The 20,175-nt window shown below is 41.0% G+C and overlaps 1 protein-coding gene across 1 annotated transcript in view; it reads right to left on the bottom strand.

The window, feature by feature from the left end:
• The window catches only part of LOC122933397 (polymeric immunoglobulin receptor-like), a 102,588-nt gene that overhangs the window by 54,173 nt on the left and 28,240 nt on the right, over positions 1-20,175 (bottom strand). The window contains exons 2-3 of the mRNA XM_044288367.1: positions 5,382-5,481; positions 1,986-2,330 (exon numbers count right to left, since the gene is read on the bottom strand). Of these exons, the coding sequence (XP_044144302.1) occupies positions 1,986-2,330; positions 5,382-5,436 (400 nt within the window). The 5' untranslated portion in view covers positions 5,437-5,481. The remainder of the gene's footprint in view (positions 1-1,985; positions 2,331-5,381; positions 5,482-20,175) is intronic.

Here is a 20,175-nt window from a genome sequence, read left to right as displayed (position 1 = left end):
ACAAAATGGAACGGAATGCATTTTGGAGCATTCCATTCTGTTTTAGTTACGTTTTGTCCTCATTGACAATGAATGGAGACAAAATGGAAGTGTTTTGTTCCGGTATTGAGCCCCTATACCGGCTCTAAATACCGGAAAATAGAAACGCTAGTGTGAAAGTAGCCTAACAATGCTAGCTGCACCCACTTCCCCAATCACATTACAAAACTGGAGTGAGTGGTGTAAAAATGCAAAAAGTCGCAAAAGCACAATTTTTTTAAACTTTTTGAAGCCAGAATTCTGGTTTGAAGGCATAATAAATCAGATGAATGTTTTTATTTCTGTTACAATACTCTTTGAAATACAGACACTCGCAATATGATTATTTCCATTTTTTCTTTTCCGTATGTGTCTATATTATGCTCTCATAATGCTGTATTCTAACTGTGCTTACTACTCAGTAGATCAAACACTTTTCTGTCTTCTTACTGTATGTTTATTTTACCCTTCTCCCCCACTTCTTTTTAAAAGGGTTTTCTGACATTTTAATACTGAAGACCTATCCTCAGGACAGGTCAACAGTATCTGATCAGTGGGGGTCCACCCGGGACGCCTGCTGATCAGCTGTTTGAGAGCCACGACCTTCTCCAGCTTTTCCTAGGCCAGTGAGGACACGTTCATTGGTCATGTGGCTATAGAAGTGAATGTAGCTGAGCTGCAATGCCAAACACAGCTGCTATACAATGTACAGCACTGTGCTTGGTGAGCTGCGAGAAGGCAGCGGTGCTCACAGGGGCGGCAGTGCCTTCTAAAACTGCTGATGGGCAGAGGTCCATAGTGTCAGACCCCTACAGATCAGATACTGATGACCTATCCTGAGGATAGGTTATCAGTACTAAACACCGGATGTTTTCATCTGGACACGGGGAGAAGCAGCAGCTGTGGTGCGGGGACCAGGAGAGGCGCGGGGAGCCAGGTAGATATATTCAATGTGAGGGGCCTGGGCATATGGGGGAGCATTTTATACCCTTGGATAACCCCTTTAATAAAAAAAAAATATATATATATTTATATATAGATCCATAAAAAAAGGTCAGGCAGCACTCCTCAATATGCAGCTGTAGCGGTGCCCGCAGTGATCCCTCGATGCAGGACCGGATAAATAACACAGAAAATCTGCGGCACTCCTTGAAGTAAAAAATGTGCAATTTATTCACACATGTCAGAAAAGACAACGTTTCGGTTCTCTCACAGAACCTTTTTCAAGTCACCTGACTTGAAAAAGGTTCTGTGAGAGAACCGAAACGTTGTCTTTTCTGACATGTGTGAATAAATTGCACATTTTTTACTTCAAGGAGTGCCGCAGATTTTCTGTGTTATATATATATATATATATATATATATATATATACATATATTTATTTAAAAAACACATATTGTAATGTATTAAGGTTTTTTTTCCCATTGTCTGAGCTATGGCAATATTAACATTTTTTTAAATCTAGATACACCATTTAGTCCTCACTATAGTACTATAGTAATATTTGGGTGCTACTACCCTGATTAATTGTTGCTATGACCAGAGTACTATAGTAATATTTGGGTGCTACTACCCTGATTAATTGTTGCTATGACCAGGGTTGTCATTTTCTGTGTCTGGGTAATTCCCTTGTATGGATCAAAATAGTGAAAAGTAATGCAAATACAGTACTGTAACTGTCTAGGTACAATAGCATAACATATATAAGTCAATCCATGCATAGACCCATAGAATCCACTCATGTAGAATAAGGACATGCACATATATTTTGCCCAGCTATGTAAATGTAGCATGTAAATGAATGTAAGTGACAGCCCTCTGTTGAAATGTTACTTACTGCACCATCATTTTTGTGTATGATAGACAGCAACAGTAGACTTAGAATGTTTGGACTATCATAGAACTCATAAGTTATAATTGAAATGATTATGTAGTAACATTTCTGAATTTAACTTTTTATAGTTACCTTCAGTGACAGCCAAAGTGAACATAGCTTTAATCCCATTCACATCTGTGCCCAAGCCACAAATGTAAGTGCCTTCATCGGTTTTCCTTAAGTTAGACAAAGTAATGGTGACCAAGCCGTCGTTTTTATTGTCTTCAATTGAAACACGGCCGAAAAAGTTCTGGTGTACATAGTTATTCGTAGAGGCGATTGTATATTGACATTTTCCAGACCTTCCTCGTTCTTGGCAAACAAACTTGCGGCTATGCTTATTGGCCTTCGTAATAGTTGAGTATGCGCAAGTGATGGATACTGACCCTTCCAATTTTCCAGTCACCTCTTTTGGGCAGACAAATGTATCAGACTCTGTATTTTAAGAGAATACAAGAACATAATGTTATATTGTATTTTAGAAGAGAGATAGGGGTTCAATCCCTCCCTGTTAGAAGATCCCTTCATAATAAGTTGATCATAAAATGTCCTCCTACTGGGACCTTCAACAATGTGAGGAAACCTAGTATTTAATTTCCCTGCAGCACCACTACACGGCAAATAATGCATTACACAATGCCAATTCAAATTAATGGGATATCTGTGTAGTGCAGGAGAGGACAGGTCTGCCATAAGGAGGGAAACTTGTTGACCCTGGTCCTGAACAGGGACCCCACTTTTGGTTTAGAATTCAAGGTAATACATTTTTTATTTTTTTTATCTGGACAACCCATCTAAAGAATTGCAAAATATAAAACCAGGCATAATGGCTCTTTCTTGTTTGCATTTGTTCTATACCCCAAATAAAAACAACAACAACTATGGGGATAATTTAAGAACAGATATACTCTACTGGCGCCTCTACAACACTTCGGTGATCCACCGCCATTTAGGGGCTTAATAAGACCGGTGTCTAAATGTTGGTCCTAATAAATGTGCTCCTATATACTTCTCATAGGAGGCATCCATGTTTTCTTCCCTCTAAAACTAGTGCATGGAAGCACCCTAGTTTAGGAGAAGGAGGCAGGGTTTAGGCTGCATGCAATACTTTTTGACTACATAGTGTACATAGTGAGTGTAGCTATTTGGTTTAGCAACACATACACACACACATATAGTATTAGGGTGATAATGTCTACATAAAAAATGTGTGACTTTTTTCAGTTTTATGACACTTTTCAAAAAAGGAGTGAATTTTAGGTTTACTATAGTTTACTATAATTTATACCAGAAACTGGCATAACTTTTAGGGCAATTCTATGCCAGCTCATAGCTAGAGTAGATTTGCTTTTCTGATGCACATACTGCCATAAGAGGCCTGCTTAATAAGAAATGCAACACATCATATTTTAATACAATTCTGATTGAGTGGTGTGTGAAGGGGATAAAAGTAAAAGATAAGCAAAATGCCCCTCACCAATCCCCCGCCACTGCTATTTCAACACTATTCTAGTCCCTGCTGCTGTCGAATTCCTGGTGCCACATAGACACACAGAAGATGGCTGGAAATGCTCGCCACAAATCTTCTGTGTGTCAAGTGGGGACCAGAAAGTGTAGATCAGCAGAGGTGGAACAGTGCTTATTTTTTCTATTTTAACCAATTCTAGTCCATTGAAAAAAAAAAAATGATTTTGTGTCCCTTTAATGTTAGTGATGTCAGTAAACTGCAGTAAACAAATTTGTGTTAAGGGTATATATACAGTAAGTGTGCAGATGTAGCAGAGTTATATTTGTCAATGCAATAAAGTTGTGTTTATAATTTGGTACAGCACATTGTGATGCCAAAATATATGGTTTTGCAGAGGACTGGATGGACTTCTTGAATGGAATTTGTCTGAGTGAATGCCCATCAGTATTTTCCATATTGTTATTTTCACTATATACTCTAACATTGTGGCATGTTTGTATCAATGGGCTCATTGTGGGCTGTGTCCGGTATAGCACCTCATCCTTATTTAAAGGGATTGTCCAGGTTCAGAGCTGAACCCTGACATATCCCCTTTTTCACCCAGGCAGCCCCTCTGAGTGGAACATTGGAGCATTTTACAGGCTGAGAGAACGCTAAAGACCACCCGTTAGTGCCGGTGATATGGTACAATTTCCAGAGAGTCAGACCCTTTGATCTAAGCCTAAACAGCCTCTGTAAAAAAAAGTTATTAGACACTTTTACCTCAACAAGGCATTGAGGGGAAACGGGGCATTTCCCAGACCACCAAATCCCAATGAATGGGCGAAGGATGTCAGCAGCCCAGTACAAGAGAAGCAATATCTTCAATGCACTAAGGTCACTTGAATGTGGTCACGCTAACTTACAGGCAAGAAAAGGCCTTCAGTTCAAATTGGGTCAGATCGTCATTTTTATTATGTGGAACAAAAGTTGTTGCTACTGTTTTGGGGCAGAAAGGGAGTATCATTAATAATTATTAATAATACTAATGCCCTTTTTGCCCCAAACAGTAATAATATTGTGTGCCCCGACATCAGTAATGCGTAGGATTCTGACTGACTCAGTGCAATGCCTTGAAAGCAGCTTAGGCCGGGTGCTGAATTTCAGTCCTGTATGAAGATCAGTACTGTATGGAGACTTACTAGTAGTACTCCATGGTATGGAGCACTATTGGTAATGCTCCATCGGAAATGGTTATCTCCCAAGAAAGAGAACAGGGCTTGTTGGAAAGTTGGATCTTGACTTATGAAGAGCCAGTTTCAAAAGGTGGTGCTGGTGAGATAGCTCTTTTTCAAGTCTCCATACCATGGAGTACTTTCTGTAGGTCTCCAGACTGGTCTCAGCACCTTGCCTAAGCTGCTTCCAAGATATTGCACTGAGCAAGCCAGAATCCTCCTCCATACTGATGAGGGATAAGCACCCCAAAACAGCTCTCTATGGATAGATATCTGGCTTGGCTATATTTCCTTGCCAAATCCCAAGGCTTGTTGGAAAGTCAAATCATGACTCATAGGTGGCACTGGCGAGATGGCTCACTTTTTCAGGAAATACCTCTTTGCATATTTGTTTTCCATGGAGGATTGCCACTAAGTCTCCATACAGGACTGGCTTCTTTAAGGAGATTCCCTACCCTGCCTAAGACGGTGGTATTGAAATACTCTCCTAATAGAGTACTTGACAATGGATTTCCTAAACCTGATAACTCCTTTGAAGTAACTTATTAACAACATAATGCAAAGATACATATACAGAATTATTAGGTGTCATTTTGCCCTACAAAACACTTGTTACAAAAGGTTTACTATCCTGATATTGAATGTCTGATGGTGTAATCCTCCGGTACCACTGCCACCTTTGCGTAAGCCAAGTTTAGTGAAGTAGCTCTCAGTAGTTAGTATTATTTTGTGTTGCACAATGCCATGCATTGATAATTTCTTCTTGGAACATTTCCTTTGGTTTGGTTATTTTGGATGACTTACCAACATTTTGGATTAAGGCACAAGCTAGGCCAAATAAAAACAAACCAGGAGTCATTGTGCAAAGGCAGATATGTGTTCCTTCCCCTCCTTCAAATGAAATCTGCAATAATAACAAAATGTATTTATGGTAAGTGACAAGTTGGGTGTTGTTGGCCTAGCACAAGACATTCCATAAAATTAATTATCCTTGTGCAAACAAGTCTTCACATGGAGGTTAGTATTTGTCCATCTACTGTATTTTCTATCAAGCGACCATTTTTAAGACACTACCACATTGGCAGAAGATGGTTACATTCGTACAAATGTTCATTTGGCCAAACATCTGGCCGTCTAAACACCCTCCTGATCAGTTGACAAACAGACAATTGGCTCTTTAAAAATAATCTTTAGAGACTTGGTAGATATTGTGATGTGCTGCCGACAATATGTGAACTGTATGGAGGACAAAAATACTAATGATAGTTTGTCCCCATGCAGTTTGTAAGAGGCCCTTTAAACTCACACCAGTCAAATTGCTTTACTTGCTGTTACTCACTTGTCACTTATGAATTTTTCAAACTGAAACTCATGATAAGGGTGCATTGACACGACCGTATGTATTGTGCAGTCCGCAAAACGCAGATCAGCAAAAAATACGAAGGGCGTCCATATTACGTTCGTTTTGCACCCATTTTTTTTTTTTTGCGGATCTATTGTAATGGACACGAATAGGACATGTTCTATCTTTTTTGCAGGGCTGCAGAACGGACACGCAGTGCTCTGTCTGCATGTTTTGCGGACCCATTTAAGTAAATGGGCCCGCATCCTATCCCCCCAAAAAATGTGGATCAGATACGGAGCAAAAATATGGCCGTGTGAATGGGGTCTAAGCTCTTTTTGTCAGCATATTGCATCTATAATAAAGTCATTTATCAAAACTTTTGGTAAAACAGTCTTAGTTGCCCATGGCAACCAATCAGAGCTCAGCTTTCATTTAATAAAGAGCTCTGAAAAAGATGAAAGCTGAGCTTCAACTGGTTGCTATGGGCAACTAAGACTGTTTTAATCTTAGGCAGTTTTGATAAATGAGGCTCATAGTTTTACATGCAGTTCTGTAAGAATACAAAGTTTCAGAAACTTTACTGTATGTTTAAAATGGGAAATGGTCTGAAACTGGAGTTTTTCTTATTTCACACCATTGAACATAACAGTGAATGTCATGGACTAAGTAAATGTTTTCATATTAACATTGAATTTAGCTAAATAGAGTGGATTTTGTCATATGTTAATAATTACACAAGTCAGTGACCCAGATATGAACTAGTATGAGAACGGTGCAGAATCCAAGCCAATAGAACAATGCAAACAACTTGCGGTTTCTCAGTAATTTTTTTGTCAGGTAATTCCCTGGAACATTTTATTTCCTTGTTCAATGTCTGCCTATTAACACTGCATCCTTTTTATTCGTTTTTTTTTTTTTTTACCACACATTGATGTCTTAATGGGGTCAGATGTGGATAATAGATGATGCAATAAATTATGCAGCACATTGCCTTCGCATGTTTTTCCGGCTATGATCAATGAATAAAAATACAGATATCTGATTGTGAATTCTAATCTTTTATGTCAAATTGCCCCAAAAAACATGCTCAGTTATGCTTTTGCACACATCTCTCACTTTCCTTCTCTATATATGTATATAATAGTGGACAGTGGTAGGCCACCTTAAAATAAAGTTATATGTGCCCCTTGCTCTCCTACAGCTTCTTCTGATATTACTAGCAAATCCTATTGTATAGCGGCTGTGCTTGGCATTATGCTCAGTCACATTCACTTATATGGGGATGAGTGCGATACCAAACACAGCCGCTATACAGTGTACGGTGCTGTGCTTGGTGAGCACGGGGAAGGCCATGGCGTTCACAAGAGAGCCAGTGCCTTCTCAAAAAGCTGGTTGGAGGGAGGGGGGTCCCGGGTGTCAGCCCCCCACAGATGAGGTACGGATGACTTATTCTAAGGACTGTTGAGTGAACATGTGGTTTCAAGTTTGGCGTACAAAGTTCAGGTTATCTAAGAATTCTGTTTTTTATTCCACTACCACAGACCATAACTTATGGTATGGTTACGTGGTAGCGGAATCCATAACAAAATTCTTAGATAACCCAAACCTTGTACGCTGAACTTGAAACCACAAGTTCACTCAACACTACTGAGGACAGGTCATCAGTATGAAATTCTCAGAAAGCCCCTTTAACGTGTTCAGCAATCTGTGCTACTGTATCTCTTTTGCAAGATTGGACAAGATGGGCTTACTTTCGCTCCCAATGCACATCAGTTAGCCTTGGGTAACCATAACTCTGTCACTGGTTCACTGGTTGTCCTTCCTTGGACCACTTTTAATAGATACTAACCACTGCATACCAGGACCCTATTTTTGGCCTTGTCATAGTCGGTTCTTATGCGTGCCCATTTTTCTGGCTTCCAATACATCAATTACAAGAACTGACTTTAGCTTGCTGCCTAATATAACCATCTACTTGACAGGTACCATTGTAACAGGATGAATAATATTACTTATTTCACCTGTCTGTGAACAGATTTCCTGTGACAAATCTTTATTTCCCATATATTATGCATACTAGCCATCTTCTCTGAAAACGCCTAAGAAGTAAGGAACCTGATTGGAACCTGATTTAAAAAAAATAAGGTGTGGGCATCCTCATGTGTAGGATTGCAACTTTAAAGAGGACCTTTCACCACTCCTGAGATGTCTATTTTAATAGCTTCATGCTTTCCCCATGTAATAACAATTCTGGAGCATCTATTCTTATGTCTGTATGTTGTCCAATTTCTCTATTATTTCTACTAGAAGTTCTGAATGAATTGCTAGGAGTCCAATTAATGAGATAAGATTGGAGGTGTTGGTTACAGCTGCCCTGCACTATAAAAAACACACACCAGTTCTAGGTTTGCTTTTATAGACAATTTGTCTTACCGTGGACTAATGAACAGCAAGGCTTTTGGAGATACTTTTATAACCCTTTCCAGCTTTATGCAAGTCAACCATTTTTAATTGTAGGTCTTCCGAGAGCTCTTTTGTGTGAGGCATCATTCACATTAGGCAATGCTTCTTGTGAAAAACAAACCAGAACTGGTGTGTGTTTTTATATAGGACAGGGCAACTGTAACCAACACCTCCAATCTCATTGATTGGACTCCAGTTGGCTGACACCTCACTCCAATTAGCTCTTGGAGATATCATTAGTCTAGGGCAGGGGTGTCAAACTCAAATTCATCGGGGGCCGCATCAGCAGTTTGGTCACCCTCAAAGGGCCGGTTGTATCTGTAGGATGTATACGGTTGTATACTGTATGGGGGCAGGGGCAACAGGGAGACATTATAGTTTATCAAGTGCCACGTGCAGTGCAGATTGCAGGCAGGGCCAGAGCCTCAGAAGACAGACAGCACAACCTTTATTTCTGACACCCCTGCAGATGAGCGTTCCTCCCAGAGCCTGTCCACATCGCAGCTCCCGGCCTGACCTGCAAGCGCTGACTGGGGTCACATAGCATTATACTGATTTATGATGCTATGTAACCCTTACAGTTCTGGAATGTGTTGGATAACACTGACATAATGCTGTCAGTGTTATCCAACACATTCCAGAACTGTAAGGGTTACATAGCATCATAAATCAGTATAATGCTATGTGACCCCAGTCAGCGCTTGCAGGTCAGGCCGGGAGCTGCGATGTGGACAGGCTCCGGGAGGAACGCTCATCTGCAGGGGGCCGTGGGGTCTCTCACTCCTCTTCTCCCATCTTGGCCTGCAATTACTCAGTCTCTGGAGACGGTGTGCTGACTTACTGTGCGCTCCTGTGCTGGCAGGTGGGCGGAGACTTCGATACAGGAGCCGGGAGGTGCGGGGGCCGCCTGCAGGAAGTGATATGCACGATGCAGGGACAGGCTGACATAGATGTAGGAGCGGTCAGCTCGCGGCTAGCATATGACCGCTCCTATTACTGCCTATGGCTGCCACGCATGCTCTGAAGAGGCGGCTTTCTTGTGTCAAAAAAAAATAATGTGAGAATAAAAGGTGAAGGCTGGCGGCCGGCGGCGGCTACGCGGGCCACATGACGAGGTCTGGCGGGCCGGATTCGGCCCGCGGGCCTTGTGTTTGACACCCGTGGTCTAGGGGTTCACATACTTTTTCCACCTGCACTGTAAATGTTTACATGGTGTGTTCAATAAAAACATGGTAACATTTAATTCTTTGTGTGTTATTAGTTTAAGCAGACTGTGATTGTCTATTGTTGTGACTTAGATGAAGATCAGATCACATTTTATGACCAATTTGTGCAGAAATCCATATAATTCCAAAGGGTTCACATACTTTTCTTGCAACTGCATATACAGACGTGGACAAAATTGTTGGTACCCTTTGGTCAATGAAAGAAAAAGTCACAATGGTCACAGAAATAACTTTAATCTGACAAAAGTAATAATAAATTAAAATTCTATAAATGTTAACCAATGAAAGTCAGACATTGTTTTTCAACCATGCTTCAACAGAATTATGTAAAAAAATAAACTCATGAAACAGGCATGGACAAAAATGATGGTACCCCTAGAAAACACAGAACATAATGTGACCAAAGGGACATGTTAATTCAAGGTGTGTCCACTAATTAGCATCACAGGTGTCTACAACCTTGTAATCAGCCATTGGGCCTATATATATGGCTCCAGGTAATCACTGTGTTGTTTGGTGATATGGTGTGTACCACACTCGACATGGACCAGAGGAAGCAAAGGAAAGAGCTGTCTCAAGAGATCAGAAAGAAAATTATAGACAAGCATGTTAAAGGTAAAGGCTATAAGACCATCTCCAAGCAACTAGATGTTCCTGTGAGTACAGTTGCACATATTATTCATAAGTTTAAGATCCATGGGACTGTAGCCAACCTCCCTGGACGTGGCCGCAGGAGGAAAATTGATGACAAATCTAAGAGACGGATAATCCGAATGGTAACAAAAGAGCCTAGAAAGACTTCTAAAGAGATTCAAGGTGAACTTCATGCTCAAGGAACATCAGTGTCAGATCGCACCATCCGTCGTTGTTTGAGCCAAAGTGGACTACATGGGAGACGACCAAGGAGGACACCATTGTTGAAAACGAATCATAAAAAAGCAAGACTGGAATATGCCAAACTACATGTTGACAAGCCACAAAGCTTCTGGGAGAATGTCCTGTGGACAGATGAGACAAAAATCGAAGTTTTTGCCAAGGCACATCAGCTGTATGTTCACAGATGAAAAAATGAAGCATATCAAGAAAAGAACACTGTCCCTACTGTGAAACATGGAGGAGGCTCTGTTATGTTCTGGGGCTGCTTTGCTGCGTCTGGCACAGGGTGTCTTGAATCTGTGCAGGGTACAATGAAATCTCAAGACTATCAAGGAATTCTAGAGAGAAATGTACTAGCCAGTGTCAGAAAGCTTGGTCTCAGTCGCAGGTCATGGGTCTTGCAACAGGACAATGACCCAAAACACACCGCTAAAAACACCCAAGAATGGCTAAGAGGAAAAAATTGGACTATTCTAAAGTGGCCTTCTATGAGCCCTGACCTCAATCCTATTGAGCATCTTTGGAAGGAGCTGAAACATGCAGTCTGGAAAAGGCACCCTTCAAACCGGACACAACTGGAGCAGTTTGCTCATGAGGAGTGGGCCAAAATACCTGCTGAGAGGTGCAGATGTCTCATTGACAGTTACAGGAAGCGTTTGATTGCAGTGATTGCCTCAAAAGGTTGCGCAACAAAATATTAAGTTAGGGGTACCATCATTTTTGTCCATGCCTGTTTCATGAGTTTATTTTTTTACATAATTCTGTTGAAGCATGGTTGAAAAACAATGTCTGACTTTCATTGGTTAACATTTATAGAATTTTAATTTATTATTACTTTTGTCAGATTAAAGTTATTTCTGTGACCATTGTGACTTTTTCTTTCATTGACCAAAGGGTACCAACAATTTTGTCCACGTCTGTATATAAAACAAAAAATATAATTTATATACCCTATATAGACAACATTACTGGGACATACCTCTTAATCACTGAATTCTGGTGTTTTATTTTCTCCCACTTCCACAGCTGCATAAAGTCCAGCTCCTAGCTGGTGTGGTGTGGTTGAGTGTGGTACTGGGATAGGATGCCACCATTGCAACAAGTCAGTTTGTGAAATTTCTTCCTTCCTAGATATTCCATGATTAACTGTGAATGCTATTGTTGCAACGTGGAAGTGTTTAGGAACCTCAGCAACTAAGCCACAAAGTGACAGATCACGTAAGCGATTGCAGAGTGCTGAGGCTCACCAGTGCTCTGCTAACTCAATAATTGCAGAGTTCCAAACCTTCTCTGGCATTAACATCAGAGATGAGCGAGTTTCCTAAAATTAAATTTGGCTGCTTCACCGAACTTCAACAAGAAATATTATTAATTACGAATTACTTAATAACGAATCGTATTCCATTGTATGGAGCAGGCGCAATAAAGGGAAATGGTGATTGCGCTGCCCCCTATCATTTAACCGGTCAGATGCCACATTCAATAATGATTGCAGCATCTGAGAGTCACATTCAGCCATTTAAGGGTTATTAGTCTATCCTAAAATACATACTCACCGAATCCATTTAATCATGGATTAATGAACAATGAACATGAACAAATCCAAATTTCTTGGTGCTTTGTGGTAACATATATACATTGGATTGCGGAAAGGCTGTCATGGCCATCTTTATTGAAGAATGTGCCAATTCTTGGGCGCGCTGACATGAAGACATCACTATCTCCTCACGCTGTGCGGCCATGATGTCACCGCGTCTGCCTGTCGTGATGATGTTGTGATGTCACAAGTCATCATGCAAGAGAATTAGCGCCTTTTCTTCAATCAAGATGGCCAAGAAATTTGGATTTGTGGCAAATCTAATTTTTCAAGAAATTCTGATTGAATTGCGCTTTGTTAACTTCGTTTCAATCAACACTGCTTTGAAACACTGCTTTGTGCTTTATGAGATAGAGCTTTATGGCATGAGTTTCCTTGGCTGAACAGCTAAATGCAAGCCTTACATTACCAAGCACAATGCCAGGTTGGCAACTACAGATTGGTGGACATCAGGCTGGAGTGGTGTAAAGCATGCCACCACTGGACGCTGGAGCAGTGGAAACATGTTCTGTGGAGTGGTGAATCACACTTCTCTGTAAGCCTGACGGATTGGTTTGGGGAATGCTAGGAGAAGAACCTGTCTGACTGCATTGTACCAACTGTGAAGTTTGGTGGAGGAAGTACAAGGCTATGGGGTTGTTTTTCAGGGGTGGGGCTAGGCTTCTATGTTATGGTGAAGGAAAATCTTAATGCTTCAGTAATTAGCAAAGCAAGACATTTTTGATAATTGTATGCATCCAGATTTGTTGGAACAGTTTGGAAAAGGCCTGTTTTTTTTGTTTGGTGAAGGCCCTTTTCAGAATGATTTTACCACAGTGCATAAGGCAAGGTCAATAAAGGCGTGATTAGGTGAATTTAATAAAGCCTGCACAGAGGCCTAACCAATGCATATGTAGGAGTACAGTATTCCAACCTATAAACATATGTTACTTAACCCCTTCAAACCCGGGCCTGTTTTCACCTACCCAGGCCATTTTTTGCAAATCTGACATGTGTCACTTTATGTGGTAATAGCTTTAGAATGCTTTTACTTATCCAAGCCATTCTGAGATAATTTTCTTGTGACACATTGTACTTCATGATAGTCATAAACTTGAGTCAATATATTTCACCTTTATTTGTGAAAAAATCCCAAATTTTCCAAATTATTTGAAAAATTCCCAAATTTTCAGATTTCAATTTCTCTACTTTTATAATAGATAGTGATACCTCATATAATAGTTATTACTTTACATTTTCCATATGTCTACTTCATGTTTGGATCATTTTGAAAATGACATTTTATGTTTTAGGGACGTTAGAAGGCTTAGAAGTTTGGAGGCAAATCTTGAAATTTTTCAGAAAATGTCCAAAACCCACTTTTTAAGGACCAGTTCAGGTCTGAAGTCACTTTGTGAGGCTTACAGAATAGAAACCACCCAAAAATGAACCCATTTTAGAAACTACACCCCTCAAGGTATGCAAAACTGATTTTACAAACTTTGTTAACCCTTTAGGTGTTCCACAAGAATTAATGGAAAATGGAGATGAAATTTCAGAATTTCACTTTTTGGGCAGATTTTACATTTTAATCAATTTCTTTTCAGTAGCAAAGCAAGGGTGAACAGCCAAATACAACTCAATATTTATTACCCTGATTCTGTGGTTTACAGAAACACCCCACATGTGATACTGGCACACTGGCATACTGTTCTGGCACACTGCAGGGCGCAGTAGGAAAAGAACGCCATATGGTTTTTGGAAGGCAGATTTAGCTGAACTGGTTTTTAGATGCCATGTCCCATTTGAAGCCCCCGTGATGCACCCCTACAGTAGAAACTCAAAAAAGTGACCACATTTTGGAAACTATGATATAACTACAGTACTATTTTGGGGTACATATGATTTTGTATTGCTCTATATTATGCTTTTTGTGAGGCACAGTAACTAAAAAATTGATGCTTTGGCACTGTTTTTATTTTTAACAACATTCATCTGACAGGTTAGATCATGCGCTATTTTTATATGTTATATGTTGTTACGGACATGGCGATACCTAATATGTTTACTTTTTTATTTCACTTTAGCACAATAATAGCAGTTTGAAGCAAAAAATAATCATATTTTAGTGTCTCCATTGTCTGAGAGTGATAGCTTTTTTATTTTTTGACCGATTGTCTTAAGTAGGGTCTCATTTTTTGTGAGATGAGGTGACGGTTTGATTAGTACTATTTTTGGGGGCATACCTTTTTTTGATCACTTGCTGTTGCAATTTTTTTTATGTAAATGTAAATGTCTTTTTTTTACAGTTTTTTTTTTTTTTACGTTGTTCACCTGAGTGGTTAGGTCAGCTGATATTTTTATAAAGCTGGTTGTTACAGACGTGGTGATACCTAATATGTATACTTCACTTAAGCACAATAATAGCAGTTTTGAAACAAAAAATAATCATATTTTAGTGTCTCCATTGTCTGAGAGTGATAGCTTTTTTTAATTTTGGGAGATTATCTAAGGTAGGGGCTCATTGTCTGCGGGATGAGGTGATGGTTTTATTGATACCATTTTGTGGGACATACGCCTTTTTGATCGCTTGGTGTTGCACTTTTTGTGAAGTAAGGTGACAAAAATTGCTTTTTTTTTTACAGTGTTTATTTTTTATTTATTTTTTTATGGTGGTTATCGGACAGGGTGGATCATGTGATATATTTATAGAGCCGAACATTACAGACGCGGCGATACCTAATTTGTGTGTGTTTTTGTTTTTCAGTTTTTTATTATAAAATAAGAGGAAAGGGGCGTTCTTTTTTTCGTTTTTTTTTACTTTATTAATTTTCTTACTTTATTCATTTTAGTAAAAACACTTTTTTTTCCTTTAGTTTATTTCTGATGCTCACTTTTGGGGGTCTGATCCCCTCTGCAATGCATTACAATACATCTGTATTGTAATGCATTGCCTGTTCGTGTACTACAGTGAGTAGTACAGGAACAGGTTGCCTAGGACACCTAGCCTGAGGTTGGATCTCCTCGGCACTCATAGAAGGCAGGTCCTGATGCCATGCAAGGCATTGAGCAGCCTCTGCACGGCATCAGGCTGCCTTCTGACACATCGAGTCCCCGCCACAGCAGCGGGGGGACTCGATGCGCTCCCTCACCCGACACAGCACAGCTTCATTCCAAGTGAGCAGAGTTGTGATGAATTTCCCTATATATCTAGTGGCTTGGAGCTTTGTTTTGTAGGAGGTAGCGGTTAAACTAGTGCTGCAGCACCACTCATTTTGAGGTTTGCTCGGCATCTGACAACTGGACCCCAACCAATCAGAAATTAACGTATTTACATACAACACTATTAAATATGCACTGATTTGCTCCTGATAAGTGGCTGTTGATTATTCATTCATTTTCGGTATTAGGTCTGTGTACAAGTTCTGGCTTGTTTCATGTACAGAAAGCTTACAGAAATCTAAATGCTGTCATTCTCTCCACCTTTCTACCTTTTTTTGGGTTGGGTCCCGTAAGTCTTTGTGAAGCATTTTATCTGTAGACACTGGTGGGAACACGTTACCAGCACATGCAGGAGGGTAAGATGATCACGAAGAGAGGCAGAATGGAAGATGACTGGATGAATGGGCACTTTGAGTTATTTCACATGAGCATATACAAGATGGAGGATCCATATTGCTTCATTCACTTGTAAATATTAATTTTAATTCATTCTTAGAACCTAGCAATTTTATAGAGTGATGCTGCATTCTAATAATCTAATGTTGCAACATTTTATGGCATATAGACATTTTAGGTTAATCTGTTGTGTTAAAGAAGTTTTCCAGGATTTGAATATTGATCATAGGGGGGGCTACTGCTGGGACACTTGCATATCAGTTGTTTGAAGAGGTCGCAGTGCTCGGACAAGGTCTGTGGTCTCTTCCTAGACCTGTGACGTCATGTCCTTCAGTCACATGGTGTTTGTGGAGCTCAGTTCCATCCTAGTGAATGGGCCAGTACTGCAGTACCAAGCACAGCTACTATGCAAAACAAGGTGGTTGGTCTAGTATGAAGATGTTGCAGACCTCACCTAAGAGCTTTGGCCCCATGAAACAGCTTACTGCTATAGGGGCAGAGGGGCCACCACCAATCAGATATTTTTTTATCCATCCCGATAAGGCATGTTCCGCATTATAAATGAATCACATCCAGCATTGGTGCAGGGGGATATGAAAACGGCCTTGATAAATGACCTCCTTTGTGTCCTCACCATTTTAAGACATTTGCTAGCTATCAGTGAATAAGAACAGTTTTGTTTGTATCCAGAGCCTGAAAACCTGTACATAGCTAGTCCTCCTCTCAGCTGAGAAGTGGATGTAACTGTATCCAGTTAGGTGATGCTCTGTGCCAGTCTGTTACAATATGTCCATCTGGACTCACAGGGGCTCATTTACTAAACTGGAGTTTCCAATTTTAGTTAGAAATGAGCAAAATTATGAAAAATTTGATTCAGCTGCTTTGCCGAATTTCACAAAGAAATTTGATTACTTTGTCACGAAGCGCATTTCTTTGTATGTAGCGGGCACAATGACTGGGAACAGCGATCACACCGCCCCCTGTCATTGAACCCCTCAGATGCTGCATTCATGGATGATTTCGGCATCTGAGGTTACAATTTAGGCCTTTCAGTAGTTAATCAGGATAAAAATAAAAAAATAAGTTATCCATTTGCACGGTTTCTGCAATCAAGATGGCCTCAATTGCCTCTTCACACGCAAAAAGGTGAGATGAGCATGTATTTTTTTACCCCCATTTCTGGGGAAATTGATTAGTTACCACGAAGTGTGAGGAGATTTGGCTCTGCGGCAAATCACATTTTTCCAGAAATTTGGATTGAAGTAAAATTTTTTGACTTCGATTCGCTCAACACTAGTTATAGTAAAAGGTCTATGAGAGTAAGATGCAGTAAAATAAGGGTCACAGATCTTATAATTTTGTTGCTTCTTTTGCTGTCCAGGTGCCAGGTATTAGCCAGTCGAGATTTCAGTTATAGTTTATGACAGCTTTCTCGTATAAGCTATTACAAATGTGTTGGGCTCTGGTGGTCCTGTGTAGTGTTGAGTGGGCATGCTCGGCTGAATACCAGTTCAGCTCGAGCATCGCTACACGTGTATGCTCGGCACATGGCGGTACTTGGTCAAGTACCGCATGTGCTAGAGAGCAATACTCGAGTTTCCTCCCCGCATGTTTTGCGGCTGCTAAGCAGCAAATAAATGAGCAGGTAAGTACTGCCCTCACCGTAATGCCAGCCATGTTGGCTACTGGCATTACAGTGATTGGCTGGCCGAAACGCGTCATCGGGTGCTATATAGCACCCGATGATGCGTGTTCGTCTCATTCTAAGTCAGGTAGAACTGAACATAGGAAGGGACAGTGTCACGGTCCCTCAGCTGACTTATGTCAGGAGATCAGGGAGACTGGCTGAGCATGGAGGAATCTAACAGTCTCCTTGATTTCTATTGATTCAGTGTTGATAAGGTTAATGACCACTTCCCTTGTCTCAGCTGTCACTCAGTGGTCATCACTTCTACCCTTTATAGTCTGAGCCCACCCTTCTGACTATGCGGTAGATAGCTCATTCTGATTGTGGATCGTTTGGTGTCTGGATCTTAGCTGAGTTCCTGCTTTCCATTTACCCAAAGTTAGGTGTCTTTTCTTTTTTGTATTGTGTTTATTTCCTTGTCTCTTGGTACCAGACCTAAGGCATACTCTTGTTACTTCAGCTGGAAGGAACAGGTCATCTGTGGCCCAATCACTATCTTCAGGGCCTTCTAGGGTGAGCCAGGCTTAGGTTTCTGCGGATGAACAGTCCTACCATCGGGGTCTGTCAATTCTGTTAGCAGTCAGGGTTCAGGTTGGGATTTTATTAGCTGGTGACCTTTCCCCTTTCCATAGTTTGCATGCCTGGTACATTTTCCCTCCCTCTTGTGTTTGGTGTGGAGTTCCCCTCCCACACCACTCCGTGACATTATCTACCGCCCCAAAAAACACTATTTTCGTTCAGGTCAGTGCAGCTATGGATTCTATGTCTGCACTGGTCGATCAGCTGCAGGAACTGTCATTGGAGGTAGCGGCCTTTCGTGCGATAGTCTTATGGATTCAGAGACCACAGGCGGCTTGTTCCGATGGTGGGTACAGCCTGTCCTGAACCTAAGGTTGCCCTCCCGGACAGATTTTCTGGGGGTAGTGACAATTTCATTCGGTTCAGGGAATCGTGTAAGTTGTACTTGAAGCCGCGTCCATACTCTTCTGGGGATGAGTGTCAACGTGTGGGTATGATCGTTTCTTTGCTTAAGGAAGATGCACTTTCTTGGGCTTTTTTTCTGCCAACCGGATCACCGTCCCTCCAGTTGGTAGATTAATTTTTTAGAGCCTTGGATCTTATTTATGATGGCCCAGATCTCTCAGGCTGAGACCAAGTTGCATGGTTTACGGCAGGGAGAGCGCTCTGCGGAAATCTATATTGCTCTGAATTTAGTAGATGGGCTATGGATACGGAGTGGAATGATCCTGCTCTCCGTAGCCAGTTCTGTCAGGGTCTATTTGAGAGGCTAAAGGACGCCTTGACCTTTCATGAAAATCCTGAGTCATTGGAAGCGGCTATGTCCCTTGCTGTATATCTGGATAAATGCCTGAGGGGGAGATCTAAGGGTCTTCACCCTCAGGATGTACTGTCAAATAAGGTGGCGGCTTCCTTTGACACTTATGGTAAAGAGACACCTGTGGTTATGCCTTGTGATGAGCCTATGCAGTTGGGGGAGCTACTCCTGGGACTGCTGGTAAGAGCTCTGGTCATATGAAGGGAGTCTGTTTTGTTGTGGAAAAAAGGGACATGAATATCGTGAATATTTGTCCGCACATTCAGCGTCAAAGTGCAAACAAAGAAAAAAAAAAAGCCTAATCCCCAAATTACTAATGGTGGTGTGGGTGGGGAGCAATAAAACTTACTTTTGTCATTTACTGGTAGTACCCGATTTCTCCTGTCTGTCGAGGTGGCGCTAGAGTCCAAAACTGTGGAAATTGAGGTATTTATCGACAGTGGGGCAGGGGTTAACCTGATTGATGGACAGTTTGTTTGTATTCATGGGTAGACTACTAGTGCACTAGAGAAAAGTATTTCTGTCTTTGCAATTGATTTTGCACCTCTTACCCAAAAATGCCTGTCGCAGGTAGTAAATTGCATCCATTTAAGAGTGGGTGATCTCCATCAGGAATCTATCTCCTGTTATGTGTTGGAGGGTCTGCCTGCTCCGATGGTTTTGGGCTTACCATGGTTAAGCAAAAATAACCCTACCACCGACTGGCAAGCGAGACATATTCTCGATTGGAGTGATTTCTGCATGGACAACTGTCTTAATAGGTCTTTCTCTGTGGTCACCACTAAAACTGTACCCTCATTCATTTCTGAATTTTCTGATGTGTTTTCTTAGAGTGGTAACCAAGGGTTACCCCCGCATCGGGAGTATGATTGTCCCGTCAATCTTATTCCTGGAGCTAAACTGCCCAAATCTCGGTTGTATAATCTTTTGGAGCCTGAAAGAAAGGCTGCGAGTATATCACCGAGAGCTTGGCCAAGGGATATAACAGACCATCCAAATCCCCAGTGGCTGCTGGGTTTTTCTTTGAAACCGTATTACTGTCCATGATCCTTACCCCCTTTCTTTGATTCCGGATTTGTTTAATCAAATTGTCGGTGCCAAGATGTTCTCTAAATTGGATCTGAAGGGGGCATATAATTTTGTAAGGATCAAAGAGGGGGGCGAATGGAAGATGGCCTTTAATACCCCCGAGAGTCTTTTTGAGAATCTGGTAATGCCTTTTGGGTTAACCAATGCTCCAGCGGTTTTTCAACACTTTGTCAATGACATCTTTCATCATCTGGTGGGGAGATTTGTTGTTGTATACAGTGGTGTATCTTGGTTTTGTGCTGCCCTAGGCGAGACTAAACTCTAGCACCCCCCTAATATAAATTTGACCCACCCCTTCCTGTCATGGCCAAACCCCTTCCTATGTAAACCCCACCCCTTCCTCTTTAGGCTCCACCCTTTCCTGTTAGAGCTTCACATATTC

The sequence above is a fragment of the Bufo gargarizans genome, chromosome 3, assembly GCF_014858855.1.
Source record: "Bufo gargarizans isolate SCDJY-AF-19 chromosome 3, ASM1485885v1, whole genome shotgun sequence".
Classification (NCBI taxonomy): Eukaryota; Metazoa; Chordata; class Amphibia; order Anura; family Bufonidae; genus Bufo; species Bufo gargarizans.
The sequence above is the reverse complement of the archived record's forward strand: the minus strand, read 5'-3'. Positions and strand labels throughout refer to the sequence as shown.